General features: G+C 32.9%; 1 protein-coding gene across 3 annotated transcripts in view; it reads right to left on the reverse strand.

Annotated features, from left to right (window-relative positions):
• Positions 1-2,102: 2,102 nt before the first annotated feature.
• The window catches only part of LOC123700890 (atrial natriuretic peptide receptor 1), a 245,144-nt gene continuing 225,510 nt past the window's right edge, over positions 2,103-21,736 (reverse strand). For all 3 annotated transcript variants that reach the window (XM_045648257.1, XM_045648255.1, XM_045648256.1), the window contains 10 exons: positions 21,460-21,583; positions 20,574-20,900; positions 18,957-19,116; positions 17,827-17,985; positions 15,348-15,513; positions 13,859-14,008; positions 12,876-13,068; positions 9,949-10,123; positions 5,104-5,294; positions 2,103-4,140 (listed from right to left, as the gene is read on the reverse strand). In XM_045648257.1, coding sequence (XP_045504213.1) covers positions 3,556-4,140; positions 5,104-5,294; positions 9,949-10,123; positions 12,876-13,068; positions 13,859-14,008; positions 15,348-15,513; positions 17,827-17,985; positions 18,957-19,116; positions 20,574-20,900; positions 21,460-21,583 — 2,230 coding nt within the window. In that variant the 3' untranslated portion in view covers positions 2,103-3,555. The remainder of the gene's footprint in view (positions 4,141-5,103; positions 5,295-9,948; positions 10,124-12,875; positions 13,069-13,858; positions 14,009-15,347; positions 15,514-17,826; positions 17,986-18,956; positions 19,117-20,573; positions 20,901-21,459; positions 21,584-21,736) is intronic.

The raw sequence follows: 21,736 nt of genomic DNA on the forward strand, positions 1-21,736 counted from the left end.
AGTTTGCTCTTTGTCAAACGCAAACATTTTCATAATGCAAACAATGACCTATTATACTAGAATGCAAATATGTTCATTCATATTAGGGGAAAGCTCCACTGTACGAAAGTGCTCAATGCCAAAAATATTATGAAATTAACTGTTTTTATTTCATGGTGATTAAATTAAATTACATTTGACTAATAAGCCACAATCAGTAGGTACACATATGGCAAACAAATATACCTAATATATAAAAAATAAATGCATAAAATTTTGAATGTTGGTACTCATTTTGTTAACACAGGATTTTTCTATGTAGTAGTAACTAGTAGTAGTTAAGTACCTATACTACTAAAAGTTTTTTTGGGCACATATACACGTAAACCTTCACGTATCATATTCATCAATTCTAAAAGCTTAGTAAAGTTCTAAGGATGAAACTTTTCGAACAGGAAATAATTGAAGATAATATTATCTTATGCAAAAGTTTAAAGAGCTGTTTGTTATGGAGCCAATTTCGGGTTTCTTTGTTTTCCGGTTGTAACTTTTTAAGAAAGTTAGGGTATGAGGAATATTGAGCAAGAAAAGAAGAATTAAATAAGGCATATTTGTGTATTAATAAAAAAGTTTTCCTAGAGTTTACAACGATGGTATTAAAATATATAAGTTAGGATCATTCGTTTTATATCCATGTTTTGGCAAACAGCTGCGTGATTTCTGCATGAAAAAGCAGGATATTATTATTATAAATAAATTATATCTACTAATCTATATATACAGTTAATAATGGCAAAATACATGGGTTCGAATCTCGCCTTGAAATCGATTTCTATATAAATTTATGATACATACTCTGGTTCTCGTAGGTGTTGATCTGAAACATTTCCCGGTCATGTCGAGTTTATGTCTCATATAACTTGACTGTAGGTACTGTTGATAATACCTGTTTTCACTTTTCTGTGTAAACAATATACGAGGTTTATCTATACTGAATTTGATCATGATATTCTTTTTCGTAGCTACGTCTTTTCTAAGCCAAAATTTTTTGAAAAACTAAGGTTTCGAAAAGTTTTGTTGTATAACGAATATTTAAGCTTTTTTTAGCTTCTTGTTATAAAACTACAGGTAGAAAGCCTTTTCTTGTTTTGAGTTTATTAAAAAGTAAGAAATAAGCCCATGTTGAAGCTTGAAAATATTTCAATACATAATTAATTTTATATGATTTTCATTAAAATAATCTTTGTTTTATTTATTTATTTATGCTTTTTAGATCTAGACAACATATTGAGACTTAACCTAGTTGTATTAGCGGCCTCATCTCAGCGATTTCTTCCAGACAAGTAGTTCTACAGGAGAGTAATGGATAGGAGTAGGGCATAACACAAAATAACATACATACAAAAATAAAAGATGTTTTATAAACTCAATCATTCTTTTCCAATGCCCGATACCAATATATCGGATAAATTTAATTTAATTTACTCTCATTTGATTAAATTCCAATTTACATCTCATTCGAATGGATACGACACTTTAATGAATTTTCGGATAATTAAATGGCGTTTTGTATACGGTATTTGTTTGCAATGTAAATAATTAGCGGGATCGTGTTTTTTGTAGAGGCTTATTGTTTCAAAATATAGGTATTTCGATTTATTTTCATTGTTAAATTTGTAAATTAATGTATTATTAATTATGTATTGTTATTTTTCATTGAATAGTGATGAAGATAGACAAACTATGCTCTTTATTGACAATAATTTGATATATTAAGCTAGCTTTCCACTCGCGGCATCGCCCGCGCAGTCAAAGAAAAACTCGCATAGTTCCTGTTCCCGTGGGATTTCCGGGATAAAACCTATCCTATGTCCTTTCTCGGTTATCAAAATACTAAATTTCATGCATATTGGTTCGGCAGTTAAGGCGTGATTGAGTAACAGACAGACTTACCTATCGAGTTTGTAGGTACTGCGTTTTAAAATTAGTTGAATTATCTTTTTTTTTCATATAATATTTAGTTAGGTGTAAGGATAAAATAAATAAAACAAACAACCATCTCACACTGTCTATTGAACGTTTTAAAAACATTTATTTTTACATTTATTATAATTATTACACTTAAATCACAAAAGGTAAAATTACCGTAATAAATAAATCTTAATATATACATAGTCTCATTACTTAGAAAGTAAATAAATACTAGATAATTAAGTACTGTCATATTAAGTTTTGATTCGCTAAGACTGTGTTAAAAACAATAATTATTCAAATTTTACAAAATTATGCAGATTGAAAATCAAAAGTGTAAACAAAAAAACAAAGATTGCATTACAATCCAAAAGATATCAAAATTGATCGGAATTCATTGTTCTAAAATTAAAAAAAAAAATTACAATTTAAACACACGCCTTGAAATAAAATGTCATATTTTTTTTAATTAATAACTAAAATCAATATTGCATTAACTGTAACCAGACTCACAAACTAATATTATTTTTATTAATGAAATACATACACCGGTTTCTATAGTTATTATTTATTATATTATTTATTTACATTTAAATATGTAATTGTCACGAAGCAAAATCGAAAATAAATCCATTAATTTGATGTAAATTAAAAATAAACAGCCATTTTTATTATTTATCTAACTATGTACTTAATCGTCTCTTTGATTCAGTTGTTAATATTGACTGAAAGGTTTTAAGTTCAATTCTCGGCGGAAACTATAAAATATAATGATTTGTCCCTAACCATGGGCCATGGGACTTCAGTTTTTTTGAAGTGAAACTTCTTCAGGCCCGTTGTGAGTAAAATTTCAAGGTCGCGTCATGGCAATACCCGTCGTGGAATAAGGCGACGAATTTGGTATCTTTGAAGTTTTCCAAAGAAGTTTCACTTCTGACACGTGTGCTCGGCACATACCCTCTTCTCATTTCAAGTTAATTAGCAATTCGTTTTATTAAAGAATATTGTTTTTCTTAGGCCAAAAAGACATTTTACTCAAATAAATTTCATCATTTTATAACGACACTATACAATATAATTTTCAAAATTGAAACATTAATAATAACATCGATCTCTTCAAACATATTTACATTCGTTAAAAATATTTAAGTACTAAAAATATTAATACGCACTGACTACGAATTATTTAGACCAGACGGCAGTAATGCCAAATATACCCTAGTTTAAGACTGACTAATAGTGTATTTACAATTTTATTCCTATAACAATAGAGTCGAAAATAAGTCTACACATCTTTCATTTCCTGTAGTATGTCATGGTAAGTTACCATTCATTTGTCAAAATTCTAACACGAAATCTTTAGAGATACCACAGTTTCTGAAAGCATCTTAGAAAATAGACTGAGACATTTTTTTTTTAGAAACAAAAACTACCGTCATTATTTTCTACAGAGAGAGAAAGAGCTATAGCTCTCTGATACATTTAAATGCCCATCTAAATATCAGTACATTATCTACTTCTATAAGAGGGCTATCGTCTAATACATGTTACTATCTTAATATACATAAGGAAGTCTATAAGTCACGAATCCTAAAGTTCATTCACTCACACAACCGAATCATTGGGCTTATCCGTTTTGGACAATAAAGGAACACTGCTATAGTCCTTAAGACACTGGTTTCCCTTCTTTATTCCGTTGTCGAACGAATTAGCTGTCGCCAATTTTGGCAACCAGTTATTATTCCCTATTTTCGAAAGATGGTTTATTGAATTTAGTTGACAATCCTTCAGTTTAACTTTCGGATGGCTGTTCTGATTCACAGAATTGTGGTTCAAGGAATTCACGTTCAAAGATATGGAGTTTGTGACGCTGAATTTATCCGTGTCTTCATTGTGGTCGCCATTAGCAACTGGTTCTGTTGGATCCGATAGTTGCCTTTGCATTTTGACCACTTGGAGCAACGGCTGTGCTTCTTTCTCCAACTTCATGACGTCAGTCTTTTGCTGGATTATCCCAGAACCTCGTCGACTGGACGATCTTGAACTATTGTCCAATTTCTGCCTAAACGGGCTCAAGTGCGATAGAGATCCGCTATTGATTGATTGCGCCTGTAATTTAACTAAAGGTTTTTCCTTAGGCGCGGTCTCCAGTTCGCCCAACAACCAATACGTGACTAGAATTCCCTTGCCCTAAAACAAAAAGGAATGTTACTTGCGAAAATGCTAATTTGAAAAACTTTTATTGGTGTCTATTGGTAAGATTCGTTGATAGTCTAAACAAATACAATAATACGCAAAAAATATTCAGAGACATTTTGAGACGAAAAAAGCTTGGTTTAATTTATTTTCGTGCGAGAGATATTTTAGTGTCAAGAAGACAAATATTTTCGAGATCCAATTATTATAATCTGCGAGTGAATTACGAAAGTCTAGTTCGCTAGACTTTCGTAATATACAATGGCTTAACAAATTCAAGGCACGCAGGATTAATGCATTTCATATTCTCTTCATTTTGATCACGCTTCGCCATTTTTATGGTTATTCAGCGTTAAATAGCAATCAAGATTATGTAAATTTACATTTTGTAATAAAAATACATATTTATTCAGGGAAATTGAAGACCAAGCGTTCTAGTGTATATCAGATCGCTTTACTGGAAAGTTATTTTTTACCTATTTTGAGTATGAAATAATTTCAAATTAAGGACACCGATTATATCGAGATATCAATACTCGAAAATAAATTAAATACACAAAAATATATATACACACAAACATAGTTTAATGGGGAATGGAATGCGAAAAACAAAAAAAATCTACCAACGAATCATACCAACTTTCTAGATCATTCCAAGTTCAAAAAGACGTTGTGTTTTGATAACGTAAATAAAACACTATAATATTGTTTTTAAGCATAATATTCAGTATAGTATTAACTTATACAGCCATTGAGTTACTATGTACTACGTACTAGAGAGGGCACCGCTACTACACTATTTGTAAGACGAGTTAGAGCCAAGCGTCTCAAACATCGCTTATATCTGACTATCTATAACTAATTTTGTTCGTGGTGTAGTAATAATACCTTAATGTATACAGCTAATATTTTTGGACAAAATGTACAATACTCGAATATATATCCACTTTTACGTACCTTCATAGCAACCTCTCCCCTACACTCCAATTTGAACGTCCCAAACGTATCTAGCAAAGCTTTAGTGGTAGGAGAGACGTGGATCTTCAGAGCTTCTCCATTAGACTCCATCCTGGATGCTGTGTTCACTGTATCTCCGAAGAGACAGTATCTTGGCATCTTCAAACCGACTACACCGGCTACGCAGGGGCCTGAATGAAAGAAATATTTTTTTTATTACGAAAATGAAGTAGGTACCAAATATATATAAAGAGAGATTATACTTAATAGATTATAGAAAATATAGATTTATTCTATAATTAGACATTAATTTATATATCATATAGGTACAAGAAAATCATATTCACAGTGGAGCAGTATTTTTAACGTGATCAGTGTGTAACTACTAGTCCCTTCGCGCTTAGTATACCAATAGTGGGACACCCTGTATAAGAATTATAAATAAGAACAAAGGTAATCTTTAACCTACTACGCATAAATAAAATAATATACAAAAATCTTCTTAGTGAAAATTAGGAACACATAAAATTTTGTCAAAATCATATAAACTGTCATGATTAAACATGAAAATTATCATATTTTCTAACAACGTAGTGCGAAGTCAATCTGTATACCTTTGATATGCGTAACTAGGGAACATTTTTACAAGACATACATTTCCCTCATATTTTATACATTCAAAAGAACTTATTTGATATGAATAGCTTATCATCAAAGCAACGGCGTTTTATTTGTGACGCTTTACAATATATTCTTTGATATATTCCTATAAACTTATTTATATGATGTAGAAAGGCGTTCTTTTACTTTTTATTTACACCAAACTGTATATACTTAATCTAATAATTTCGAGAAAACTTTTTACGAATATAATATGACTAGCTTTACGCCCGCGGCTTCGCCCGCGTTTTCAAAGAAAAACCCGCATAGTTCCCGTTCCCGTGGGATTTCCGGGATGAAACCTATCCTATGTGTTAATCCAAGTTACCCTCTATATGTGTGCTAAATTTAATTCAAATCCATTCAGTAGTTTTTACGTGAAAGAGAAACATCCATACATCCATACAAACTTTCGCATTTATAATATTAGTGGGATAGTTACATAAGGCACTAAAAAGCTCTTGAAAAAAAAATGAAAAATGAAAAATATATTTATTTATAAACCAAATGTTTTTTACACAGCTGATACACTTAGTTTGACGTTGCTCGCTTTACACATATTGGCTTAATCTATGTTTATTAAAAAGGATTCCCTATAGCACCCACACTAGGCAAGCCTGTATCGTGGGCACTGAGACGATTTTACCAAAAAAACAGAATTAGATGTCCTCGGTATGTTCAACGCTTATAATAATACGTACAAAAGCATTTTATCACTTATAAGGTAGGTACAGAATAATAAATATGGAAAATACTAAAAAATACAATTAATATAAAATTATGAAATAAATAAAATAAATGAATATATATAGATTATATAATATATAATATGTAATAACAATAAATATCATAAATATGTAATAATATAGGTGCCGATTATACACAAATTAAAATTAATATAATGATGCAAGAAGATTTTCTGTTGATACGTAGTTTAGAGAATTAAGGTAATTAGTTACGATGATCTTTGCTTTTTTAGAAGTGCAGTTTTTAATGTTACAATTGGAGCTAATTTTATTATAAATAAATATACCAATAAAAGGATTGAATCGCTTAGCAAAAGAAGTATTTACACGAACATTTGGTATTTTGTAAATACGCTTTCTCACATAATTCTTGTAATTGGGAGAGGTTATGACCCATTTGTGCGTAGATATAAATTTATCAAGAATAAAAAGTTGGCGAACTGTAAGAACACTGGCGTCTTTATAAAGGTCAAAAGTAGGATATCTAAAAGGTTTTTGTAACATAGTCTTAAGTACCGCTCGTTGAGCCCTCTCAATACGAATTAGGTTTGACTTAACGGCGCCTCCCCACGAACCAATGCAGTAAGTAATTAGTGATTGGCATAGCGCGAAATATATAGTTTTGAGTAATTTGAAGTCGGCAGATCGGCGGAGTTGCTTCATAATGAAAATGATTTTACGCACGCGATCAGACAGAAGATTTATATGATTCTTAAAACTTAGATTTTGATCCACCAAAACCCCTAAGTACTTGGCAACTTCAACTCTTTCAATGTATTGAGGTGCACATTCGTCAGGAGATATATTTATTAAATCGATAAGTGATGGGGCGGACGCAGCAGTCTTATGAAAGCAGATAAAAGTCGTCTTGTCTAGATTCAGGGTCAACAAGTTACGTTCGAGCCAAGAGTTTACCTGTATCATTCCCTGCCTTGCAGCCAACACTGCCTCATCCCAACTGCCACCGTGAAAAGTGATAGCAGTGTCATCCGCATAACAAAGAATATCAGCACTGCTGAGGGGGAGGTTGTGAATATCATCCATGTAAAGAATGAAGAGAGTGGGACCCAGGATACTGCCTTGTGGAACACCGTAATTAACTTCTTTCGTGGCACTAACACTCTCTCCAATCTTCACACATTGAAGTCTCCCTCTGAGATAACTTTCGAACCATAGCAATGCATGACCCCTGACACCTTTATTATCAAGTTTTCTAAGCAGCAGCGGGATAGAAACAGTGTCGAAGGCCTTCGCAAGGTCGAGAAAAACACTGAGACATGCGTTTTTGTTGTCCAAATGTGAAGCTACTATAGATGTCAATAGGCTTACAGCATCTGACGTACTTTTTTGACATCTGAAACCGAACTGACGAGATGATAGAAGATTATTGGACTCTAGAAACTTGGTAAGGCGGGAGTTAACAATTTTCTCCAGAATTTTCGAAAAAACGCCCAATAGTGATATCGGCCTATAATTATTGGGATTGTCACGAACTCCTGATTTATAAATTGGGCAAACTGCAGCAACCTTCCAGCTATTAGGGAAAATACCGAGTGATAGGCTTCGATTATATATTGACGTTAAAGGACATAAAATTTCTTCCCGAATCTGCTTAATTAGTGAATTATTAAGGCCATCAAGGCCAGGTGATTTTTCATTTCGTAATTGTAAAATAAGGTTTTCAACTTCAGATGTATCCGTTGGACTCAAAAAGAACGATTTTGCTGGGATATTGTTCGATTTAATACTAGAAGCCAGCGTGTCTTGAGTAATTTGTAATTTATTTAAAATATTAGTAGCATATGATTCGCCGACTGAGGTAAAATGTTCGTTACATATATTTAGAGATTCAATAGTTCCATTTTTATTAATATTTAAGAGATCTAAAGACTTATTTTTGTGGCTATCTATGTAACAAATATTTTTAACTACATTCCAGAGCTTTTTGGGGTTTCCTACACTAGATTTTAGGATATTGGCTTCATACTCGCGTTTCAGTTTTTTCAACAGATTATTAGTAAAGTTACGATAACGGTGGTATACGTGGAGTAATACTGTATCGAGAGGGTTTCGTTTGACTCGAATGTGAAGACGATCTCTGTGGCGTATGCAACGCAAAAGACCGGGTGTTATCCACGGCTTTAAAATATATTTTGACCTGGAACAATGAATTTTTTGAGTATGTTTATGAATAATTGTAAGTAGTGTTTCTGTAAATGTCTCAACCAAAACATGTATATCACTTATAGCCATAACCTCGGACCAATTCACTTTTTTTAGGTCGTTTTTGATGAGATCTATATTTCTTTTAAACATAAACATTTTTGGTGTATGAGTTTTTATCTTCCCTAGTCTCATGCCAACCATGACAGTATCGTGATCTGTTATATCAGTTCCACAAACTAATCCCACAACAGCTTTGTTCGTTTTAACAAAAATATGATCGAGACACGCCCCTTCTCTTGTAGGCTGTGTAATCGCGGGAACAAGACCAAATTCTGCTAAGATACATAAATAATCATACCACCAGGAGTTTGCAGACTGTGCCAAAATGTCAATGTTAATATCACCCGCCAAAACCAAATATTGAAAATTTAGTGTTGTAAGGTGCATGTGTAAAGAACCAAGAAAAATTGAAGGATTTCTGAAGGACGGGGAGCGATAAATACCTAATATGCACGTTTTTTCATCCAGAACAAGCTGCAAACAATTTGCATCGTCGATTAAAGGTTCCGACACTGAAACGCTCAGGGTACTCCGTACATAAGCCACAACTCCACCGTTTTGGTTAATGAACTTGTTGGTTTTATATGCAGAGTAATTAGGTAGTATAGGAATTTGCAAGAGATCATTGAGCCAACATTCAGTGAGTATAATAACATCATACACTATATTTAAGCGTTTTAATGCTACAATTAAACTATCAAAGTTTTTATTTATGCTGCGAATATTTAACGAGAAAATTTTTAAATTATATTCACTTGTAAGATAAGTTCTGCATGATTCAAGGTTAGAAACAGTGTTACATTTTATTTTATACGAATCTAAGTCTGTTGCAATGTTATTCACAGCCATTAAAAATAATAATTGTTAAAATCCATTTGCGTATTAATTTCATGTGTTGGGAAAAAAGTGAAAATAGTATTTTAAAAATGTAAATAATATTTTTTCTCGCCTGATGTAATGATGATATGATATGATCTTGAGTAATTAGAGAGTAATATTGCATGTTTAACTGACCGATATTATGTATAATATTAACTGTTGTTATGTAGGCGTCAAGACGTAACAGACAAAAACACGAAGTAATTTTAAGAAATAGGTATGTATACTTGGTTATTTATAAATATTTACTTTCAGAAATTGAGTGGCAAACAAAGTATATATCATTTAAGGTATATAAATATATTTTTTTATTATTATTTAAAAAAAAACTCACCAGAATGCAATCCAATCCTCAATTTCAACTGATCCTGCGGCCTATGCCGTATCCTGAAGCGTCGAACCGCGTCCAACAAAGCTAGTGCCATGCGCGCGACTTCGCACGCGTGTCTCGTACCATTTCGTTCTGGTAGACCGGAGACCACCATGTATGCGTCGCCTATGGTTTCCACCTGGGTTAAGAGAAAGAAACGAAAATATAGTGGTACAGAAAAAAAATCAAAAGCGTTATCAATTCTAAAGAAATATGAAAACAGTGGTTCAGAAAATAATATTTTTTCGTCGGGTTATTACTTCAATGTTAAAAAGCGTTCAATAATAAATACCTATTATAAAATGCACACGATTAATAAGATAATCTCATGAAATTGTGTATTGTAAAAAAGTCAAAATCAGTTCACCCAGTCAAAAGTTGTGATGTTACAAACACACATAATTACAGTAGAATTGAGAAACTCATCTTTCTTTTGAATTCGGTTGAAAAATAAGCTATCAATTCAGCTTTTTCTGATCAAAGGTTATGTACCTCTCTACGCTTTATATTTCTATAAAAATTTCGCAAAAGTACATAATATTTATGTAGTTCTCTGTACCTTGATTTTATTTCTTCAATGTTTAATTTAATCAAACATATTGTGACTATCGATTCCTTTTATTGTAACCGTAAATATTTTCTTCAAAAATATGCTCCTACTTGAAAAACCCTTGTCGGATTTATATTACTTAAAAGAAAATAAATAAGTAATAGATACAATGTCTGTCTCAAGCATTTGAATCTCTAAAAATATTTATCTTTCAATATTTGAGGATCGCAATTTATCGAAATAAAAAATCATCTCAAAAGTTTTAGTTAAGAATTAACTAGCTTACCGCCCGCGGCTCCGCCCGCTTTGTCTAAAACCTAATAAATTATATACTAAAACCTTCCTCTTGAATCTCTCTATCTATTAAAAAAACCGCATCAAAATCCGTTGCATAGTTTTAAAGATTTAAGCATACAAAGGGTCATATGGAAATAGGGACAGAGAAAGCGACTTTGTTTTATACTATGTAGTGAAGTGATGATGATAATATGCAAAGTGTTTTAACAACAGCTAAATCATCGATCTTTTCAACCATAGATATTTAAAAACTGGCTTTTCCAGGTAACGAAACGCTTAAGTAATAACAAATGCTGCACTTAATAATTTCCTACGGGAGAGATGCGGCTTCAATATCGGCTAATGTATGAAATAATATCTTCCGATTTATTGATGAACGCTTCTATAAAATAAAATATTTGTTAAAATATATTTCAATAATTTTATTGTATGAAATTGCAGTCTCTAGAAAATCATGCTTGATTAAATGTGTGTATTTTATTGAAACCCACGATAGTTTAACAAATCCATGATAATACGATACAATTTATACATTAATATATTAATACATACTGTAAATCTACTACAATGTAAATGTATATTATGTCATAGTGGTGTCAATATCTCCAGTAATATACACAACATCACTACATAGTATAAAACAAAGTCGCTTTCTTTGTCCCTATGTCCCTTTGTATGCTTAAATCTTTAAAACTACGCAACCGATTTTGATGCGGTTTTTTTAATAGATAGAGTGATTCAAGAGGAAGGTCTTAGTATATAATTTATTATGTTTTAGACAAAGCGGGCGAAGCCGCGTGCGGTTAGCTAGTAATAATATAATACAGACGATATAAAAAAATAACCGTAAAACTCAATTTGCTGTTTATTCATACCAACAGCAAAAAATCAGCAAATCTTTTCACAACAAACAAACAACGCAAATTACATCAGTCAGCCCATGCCCAATCCTCTTTCACATATTCATCATAAAATAATTGAAACATAACGCAATCCCGAGAGAATTTGAATGAAAATATTTCATTTTGTTATTGATTCAAGGATTCGTGAATGGCATACACGTATACTTGTGATTTGACGAAATTAGCATGTAGAAATTATATGTTAACTAGATTTACGCCCGCGGCTTCGCCCGCGTTTGCAAAGGAAAACCCGCATAGTTCCCGTTCCCGTGGGATTTCCGGGATAAAAACTATCCTATGTGTTAATCCAAGTTACCCTCTATATATGTGCTAAATTTCATTGTAATCGGTTCAGTAGTTTTTACGTGAAAGAGTAACAAACATCCATACATCCATACAAACTTTCGCATTTATAATATTAGTAGGATGAATGAATGAATTATATCCAGTTAAACATTTCTTTCTTTCTTTATATCTATAACTTAAAGCATATTTTTGAGTAAAATTTCTTTAGGCGCATTGAGAGTAAAATTTCAACGTCGCGTCATGGCAAACGTGGCTTATTATCCATAATTTACTTCAGTTGTCTCTTTTTCGCTCACGATACTTGAATCATGCCATCTTACTCTGACGTTTAAATAGTTGAATTTTACATAGATAGGTTACTAAAATGTTGGTATCCTATCCTCATATATAGTTCCTCCTATCTCTATATTATATAGTTTTTCCTCATATTCTCGTTTCAACTCATTTATTTTTCCATTGCGTTGAACATTTGTTGTAAATCGATTACTTGTCTTGAAGACGTGACAAACTTACGTGTGCACAATGGTTCATTTAACGTATGAAATATTTTGCTTATAAAATACTAGTCTAATATTATTTGCATCAGAATGATTTTATTATTGGTAATTCATAGGTGATTACTATTTAACAGCCTCGTAAAGTCTGCAATTGCAAACTTTTAATTAAATTATAATTCAATAAGTAATATTCTATCCAGCTAAATTATTTTTTTCTACTGAATTTGTTATTAATAAGTTTAGTAATATTTTTTTAGAAATACCCTTATCATACAAGGTTCTAAACAAAGTCTAGGATTTAGTATAGGAAGTTAATAGATATAAACAAAGATCACCTACCTTATAAACATCATAGTTCTCGACGATCGAATCGAAACACGTATACAGATCGTTGAGCAGATCGACAACTTGCATCGGCGTGGAGGACGCAGACAGTGCGGTGAAGCCAACTATATCCGAGAAGTATATGGTCACTTGTTCAAACGTTTCCGCTACTACGGACTGCCCGTTGATTAGCTGTGATGCTACTGACCTGAGGGGAAAATATATAAGTCAAGCCAAGTCAAGATTTTGACGTGACAACGTCTTATAAAACATGACTCATGCGGCGTTACCTCGCTCTGAGGCGTTCCGTAAGGCTTGAAGTGCGAGCGAGAGCGCGGAACGAGCGACAAAGAAGCACAATCGGCCTTAAGACGTTGTCACGTTCAACTATCGTCAGTAAACCGACTTTACAGACAACCATTTTTTTTTAAATTTTTGGGTTGAATATCAGGATTAAATAACTTATATGCTTGAATGAATATAGCTAAAGCTAATAGCTTCGCCGACGAATACCCGAGATAAAATAGCAAATGTGACTCGATAAAGTAGGTATCATAAGGTTAAATATTTATTTGAAACATACAAAGCACAAATCTCTACCTATAATCAGAAGAATTCTGGAGCAAATTACAAAGGTTAATACCCATTTTTACCATTAAAAAAACAGAAACCGAGAACGTTACCAGGAAATGGATGTTTCATTATCAGGAAGTTTAAAAAATATTACATACTAGCTGATCTCCGCGGTTTCACCCGAATGGCTACGCTCCTGTTGGTCTTAGCGTAATGATATATAGCTTCATTTATCTTCCTGGCTTATAGCCTTGCTGGATAAATAGGCTATCTAACATCGAAAGAATTTTGCAAATCGGACCAGTAGTTCCTGAGATTAGCGCGTTCAAACAAAGAAACTCTTCGGCATTATAATATAAGTAAAGATTAAAACGACATACCTAGTGCCATATCAATGACACCAGAAATCAAATACAAGAACTTACTTAGGCAGTAACTGATACAGCAGTTCTTCACATTTTTTCTTTTCCTCCAAATAATCTTGCGTCCTCTCGCTGACTAGTGACTCCAAATTATTGGCGTATTGTTCCATACGTGATAGCAGATTGTCTAGGATGTTGCTGCTCTCTTGTGACCTAGAAATAAAAGGTAATATAAATAACAATAATGGTATACTATGGGCCAGGGAGCGAACAAAGAAGTGGATGACAACATATAGCAGGAATAACATGAAGAATAAATCAAGCAAAAAATAGTGTGATATTTATGACTATTACAATATATAATAAAATACCGGATAACTTTAAGGATCTCCCAGTAAATATATTTAAGAAGAAACTGACCAAATGGTTAATGGAGAAACAATTTTATGATATTCAAGAACTTATTACATTGCGGAATCTGTGAAGGAATTAGTGACGTTTAACAATAGTGACGCGAAGAATTTGTGTAGTGTTGGTGTAGTGTAATTTAATTAACTTATTTCCATTTAAATATTTGCACACCCAAATAGTGGGTAGAATGTATTAGCGCCTTAATATTGTAACAACGCCTTTTTTGTAACTACATTCTTGTAAATAAATGAAATTTGAATTTGAATTTGAATTTTAAAGCATCATAATCTTAACCACGACCACTCTGTCAAGAGTTCACGACTAAGAAGATATACTATGTAGTTATTATACCACGCCTTATATAAATTTACATCGTCCCATGAACCATTTTCATTTCATGGCATAATTACTTTTCTACCAACATCAGTAACTATAGGCCAGTTTTACAGTCAATACGTATTGTAAATTTAAACCCAATCCGTTCATCCGCTGCAGAGTAAAGTAGGGAAAAATCAAGAATTTGCATCTTTCAAAGAAATGTGATAAACTACCATAAGTATTGAAACTTTCAAAGATTTGAATACACTCCTTGAAGTTACTAAAACGTAAGTTTCTTCCAAACTTGGTTCGTGTATTAAAATCTCTTTTGGTGCATCAGCCACAGTACGCAAACTTTTAAAATTTTCTACAACAGATGCATTTCATATCCTGAAACTTAACGGACTGCGAAATCCTAAATCGAATAAAGAAAGAAAGAAATTTGAAAGTAAAACCATAAGTTCTGATTTACTCATACTACTAGACAAGTAGATCTATTTTCACTTATTAAAGTCATAATTTTTTTTCCCTTCTTAAAGAAATAACAGCAACGAACCACCAGTGCATATAGTGTTTATAGTAGTTGTTACAACATAATATCACTGTTAATTTTGCTTGCTCTGCCATAATAAATACTCCAACTATACCCTATAAAAGTCATCAAAATTGTCTCGGTAGCGTTGTAAAAAATATATTGAAATTAGCACCTTATTTTGTTACAGTAATGTTCAAAGTCTATTGTATATAAGAAAACTCTGCCAAACGTGTTTAGGCAGAGTTTTTCATCGGACAGTTTTTGATAATAATACATCAATAAACATACTTATTTAACCGTCGTATAGCGTGTTTCAAGTGGCCAAAGTCGGGTCTCTCCGTAGGGTCTTCTGCCCAGCATCGGCGCATGAGTTCTGTAGCATCGTCTGCTTCACAAGATCGGTGATGGGTGGTGTTTGGACGCATGCCACTGCTGATTACGGCTTCTATGATTTCTGTAAGAAAATTGTGTGTAATATTATATTGTAACTAATTAATTATTATCTACACTCTATATACTAATATAATTCATATATGATCTACTACAGATCAAATAGGCCAACGACGATATACTTAATATATAAAGCTGAAGAGTTTGTTTGTTTGTTTGAACGCGCTTATTGGGAACTACTGGTCCGATTTGAAAAATTGTTTCGGAGTTTGATAGCCCATTTAACGAGGAAGGCTAATGGCTATTATCACGCTAAGACCAACAGACCAACCAACACTCATGGTATGATTCTTATACATATAAGGAAGAATATAAGTAAAAAATTAAAATAGAAACTGCGATCCCTGCTATGAAAAAATTACAAGCTTTCACTGTAAAAATCTGAGTCGTAGTTTTAAGGTTAACTTGTCACCTACAAGCTGTCTACTTGTTAGCCCATTTATAAAATACGGAAAGGAGAACATTTCAAGAATCCTGGTATAGTAAAAAGAATTGTTTTTTTTTACAATTTCAATTATTTTAATAACAATCCTTATCTAACAACGGTACCTAGTAAAAAGTTACATTTGTTTAATAGAAAATAGGCTCTTATGTTTTCCAGGTGAATTCCAATTATAAGAGACATGCCATACATAATCTCATATACGCAGAACATAAACGAAAACTCATCATAAAAATAAATGAATGCCACATTTTAGATAAAACACATCCGTGAAAGGCGGTCACTACGATTGCGTGATATTTTATTACCCATAAAACCTTTAATGACCCTTTCTATCTCTGAAAAGCAGGAATTCGACATTAACTTTTTGAAGTATGAAGGAATTCCATCTTTATTTCTTAAGGATAAGGATATAAATTTTATAAAAAAGTGAGTCATTAAGAGAATGATTTGCACGATAGAATATTGTAAGAATTTGTGTAGCTTTTGCATTTCTGTAAGCGTTCTATGACGTGTTGTTTTATATTTATTTTAACTCCGCGATGTGTAAAGTACTAATGGTCACATTTTCAAAGTTTATAGTAACTGCTTTGTTTTTCGCGATTGTATTAAACCAACGCCCATTTGCTACATAAGCTATAGCATAAGTACCTAAAATATTATCTATAGTTGCATCAGTAATGTTAGAACAAGAATAATAATACAAATATTTCAAATAAGTGGACATAAGAAATGCTACAAAAATGCGAAACCAATGCATACATACTATATACACTAAATAAATATGGATATATCCATTTACTTAGATCCACATGCGGCTTCGTCCTCGTTTTCAAAGAAAAATCCGCATAGTTCCCGTTATCTGCTATTTCCGTGAAAACTATTCTACGTGTTAATCACTTGGATTAACTTTACTCTTTAGGTATGTAAATTTTATGAAAATCGTTTCAGCAGTTTTGCATGAAAGAGTGACAAACATCCATACATACTTTCGCATTTATAATTATTATTATAAGTAGGATCTACAGTTGAAGTTCACAAGCTTACATTTGCATCCATTTCGCACTTAATGAATATGCAATCAACTAGTGGGTATGTATGGAAGTAATTAGTAACGCTGCAACCGAAGCAGATCTGTCTAACAACGTAGATTGAGGAACTTTCAATGTCATGTGGTTTATAACATGAAGTTTAACATGAAAGTAAAACTAAACTAGCTTTCCGCCCACGGTTTCGCCTGCGTTGTGTTAAACTTTACAAATTATATCTGTGATTAGCTGTTCTGCGCGGTTTCACCCCCGTGGATCAACCCCTGTTGTTCGTAGCGTGATAATATATAGCCTATAAACCTTCCTCGATAAATGGGCTATCCAACACTGAAAGAATTTTTCAAATCGGACCAGTAGGTAGTTCCCGAGATTAGCGCGTTCAAACAAACAAACAAACAGACTCTTAAGCTTTATAATATTAGTATAGATAGATGTACAACCACCAGCAATATGTGCATTGATTATTCCTGCTTTGTTGTTGAAATATTTCCTCGTGGGAAACCATTTTTGTTGAAGCTGTTCTTATAATGTGAAGGGATATAATTCTAGCTTTCACAAATTGGTTTTGTATAGTTGTATAAAAAAGCATTCAAATTTCAAATTGACTAAGACTATAATATGTACCTATAATCTTATATATAAAATTCCCGTGTCACAATGTTAGTTACCATACTCCTCCAAAACGGCTGGACCGATTCTCATGAAATTTTCTGTGCATATCGGGTAAGTCTGAGAATCGACCAACATCTATTTTTCATATGTACCACGGGCGAAGCCGGGGCGGAGCGCTAGTAAATTGTATAAATCCACATATTATGTTACATACCTTTCGGCGACATTTCAATGCCAGGTCCAAGCCAGAAGACCCCCTGCCTGTTCACAATCTCGTGCATGATGATCGCGAAGGAGTACACATCTCCCTTCTGCGTGCCCTCGGGGGGAGGGGACGCTGTGCGGAGGAGCTCGGGGGAGGTCCACAGGAGTCCTAGTATGAGCAATGTGTAATCTATACATATAATAAATCTGTAGAAGGGTCAATTCTGTACATTGAAAATATTGAAAAAATAAATAGCAGGGGGTGTTACTGGATCGATACCAAACCCAAATATGTGATTAAAAAAAATTTTGTCTGTCTGTCTGTCTGTCTGTCTGTCTGTCTGTCTGTCTGTCTGTCTGTATGTGAAGACATCACGTGAAAACTAACGGTTCGATTTCGATGAAACTTGGTATAATTATACCTTATTATCCTGGGCGTAAAATAGGATACTTTTTATCCTGGAAAAATACGTAGAAAAAAAATATCTTAATTTTTTTTCAGTTTTATCCATAGACGTTGTTCTATAGAACCGCGAACACACGTTGCGTTACCCGCAGTGGATTCTTTTTTTTTGTAAGATGTCATTGTCAGAGTTACTCAAAATGGAGAAATAAACCATCCACGCGAAGTCGGACATCCGCGCGGACGGAGTCGCGGGCGGAAGCTAGTAATTAATATTTTACTTGATTGTAATAATTTAACAAGAGGTCGCTCGAGGTCTTTTGATGAAATTGACTTTACTGATGAAGTAATTGGCAACAGTTTGTTGTCCTCAACCTTTCAGCTAGAGTCTATGGGTTCAGGTAGCGTGGGATTTGCTACGTTTGCATTCTGCCAATAAAATTCCTGGTGGCTCTTAGCGCATGCAGGCGAAACTCAAAACGTCGAATCGTTAGGTACTAGAACTGACTTGTATTGCCTGCTACGAGTAGATGGAATAGATTCATACACTCAGCGTTCAGAAAAACATGCCGATTAAGTGGATATCAGTAGTCCGTACGGCGGAGGTGAGTCCCACAGAAATGAATTTTATTTCAATTGGGGACTCTACTACATATAAAAGTTAATGCTTACAAAAAATTACAAATAGCGAAACACAATATTATATTAAACAATTATCACATTTTTAAACCACTTACGTGTCCAATAGCTATGAGCCCTTGCGTCCTTTTCAGACACCCTCAAAGCATTTAGGCCGAAATCTGTGATTTTCAGTACAAATCTAGAATCCACTACGCAGTTACTTGATTTGAGCGCTCCGTGAGATCTTATATCTGTACCGTGTAGATAATGCATGCCCTAAAACAAATAAATATAGTTCATAATATAATAGAATTAAACTGATGATTATTTGTACGAATAATAGATACTTATAGTAGCTTATATAATTATCAACTATTATAGTATGTTATCACGTAGGACTTGAAATAACAAATACTTTTAAGAGCCGTAGAAAAAAATGCAAAGCTAAAATGTACTTAATAAATTATTTATACGAACGTATATAACATGTTTCAAAAAAGGATCGAATTAAAAACCGCACTATAAACCGTGCCAATAAAGACTGCATTTAAATTTACCATATCAATTATTCTTTGTTCCAAATACTAACAAAGGATAACTCTGTTTACAACAACATTTATCAGAAGTTATCGTTTCTTGGTAACATAAAACAAAGGAACAATTAATTTGGGAACAAAGACGTGTAGAATCTGATATATACGTAAGTGACCTAAATGTGATATTTTTCTGAAACACTTTATTTTTCGTGAGTTGTCTTCGTCTTTGACCTTTTATTTGTGTTGTATGTATGTATTAAAGATTTATTATATATGTATATGTGACTTCTTTGCAAACTATAGTTTTTAAAGTAATTTTTTAGTATGTATAAATCCTTACGTTTAAGGAAAAGTGAAAGTTCCATCTTACACTCTTGTAGTTTTCTTAAGAGGAGAATATTGCTCGATAAAGATAAAGCTTTTCATGGACAAAGAATTTATAACAACGACGAGTTATATTTGAGTTCGTAAGAAACAAACAAAAAAATCAAATCTTTCGTCACACTAATATAAGTTTAGTTAATTTGCACCATACATCTCAAATAAACAATTTTATACATAATCACTAAATAATCTACATCTTGCTATGATAAATAAACATCGCACTAATTCATAGTCCGATGATTGAGTGGGATCCTAATCCCACTATCCCATCCGGGTCCGGAATCCCATTTAAGGTTCCACATTTGCAATTCCTACAATTTATGGAGGTCGAAGTTTATTAAATGGGATGCAATAATCTTGTGAAACAATTTCTACGTATGAATATCGTTAAACCAAAACTTTAGTTCGGAGTTTACAAAATGAATATAATATAAGAGGGTATGTTTTGATGAAAACTACAGCGTTATAATTTATACTCATTATTAGGTTTCCGTTTCAATGCGGTCAAAAGTCACGGTCGCTCTCTCTATCTCTATATTATATACAAAAATAAAAAATGTGTGCGTGTACACACGTGAGAAATGAAACTTCTTTATGACCTTATTTTTCAAAAAATAATTTACTATACTAAATACGTCAATCACGCGAGGTAGGGATAATAAAAAGATGGCGCGTAACGGAAATATGTCACGCGTAACGTACGTAAGCTGAGATGTGGCCTAAAATGGCTATAATAATTTGGATCAACATTTCAACATTTTTAAATATCAAAAAGTCAAAAATCGCAAAAAAACTAAAAAACAAAACACTTACCCGCACGATATCATGCATCAAGCTGACTTTGAACATCCAATCGAGTTTTATTGTATCATTTTCCAAGATATCTTGCAAGGAACCTTTCGGGCAGTATTCAGTCAATATACAGCAGTGGGGTGGATCTACACACGCACCAAAGAATCGAGCCAAATGATCGTGTTCTAGATCTTTCATCTTTTTTAGTTCTAATAGTAGTGGTCGGGTGAGATCTATGCGTTGTTTGTCAACCTTTTTGACAGCGACCCGGCAGCCTTTGTAAAACGCGCAAGGGGCGTATATTTGACGGTCGCCAGCCAGGGAAATTGCTTCATCGGAATATGCAGTCTGTGGATGTATAGGTTTTGATACAATGGAGAAATATTAATTAAGTTTTAACATTATAATGCTAATACTTAAAAAATGCAAACATGACTTCAATTACCTAGTTCTTTTGGTAACTATAAATGTTGAATGTTTACGTTTTATAATATTTAATATCTATTGAATTAAATGCGCATTTTCTATTCTAACAGATAAATATTCTCTTTTGGAAACAGATTTTGATGAGATTTCCCTATTAATAGATCGTAGATTATAGTGACACTTTAATCTCATCACATTTATCTAGACAACTGCTAACCCGGATTCCCGGAATTTCTTCGTAAATTAAATCTCTGCACAGCTAGCTACGTACTTACAATAATTATAGAAATAGTACTGATTTTCTTTTAATTATAACTTTCTAAAAATACTTCGACATAAAATTGTTGTAATAAGCAATAATCTCAATATATAATTTAAATATTTAATAATCACTATTTACATTACATTATCTTTCTATAACTTTCAATTATTTAAAACATATGACTTTTACTACTTCATGAATTATGAACACAGCACTCACCCCAGTGCTATACCTTCGAACGAGCGAGTGCAGGCTGCCCCTGAGCCTGCCCCCGGGTATTAGGACGTCGCTCCAACTCACACGCCACGTCATCATCGCTATTTCTGCCTCTAGCTTGTAGTGCCTGTAAGTAAATATGTGTTTAGCAAGTTTTTACTATATTTATGCAAGATGTAGCTGTACACCGCGGTTTTCTCCCACATTGCCACATCTGAAGTGGACCTATTTAATGTTAATATTGTATCGTTTGTCTCTAATAATTGTACCTTATTTTTAA

This window comes from Colias croceus, chromosome 20, assembly GCF_905220415.1.
Source record: "Colias croceus chromosome 20, ilColCroc2.1".
NCBI classification, from domain to species: domain Eukaryota; kingdom Metazoa; phylum Arthropoda; class Insecta; order Lepidoptera; family Pieridae; genus Colias; species Colias croceus.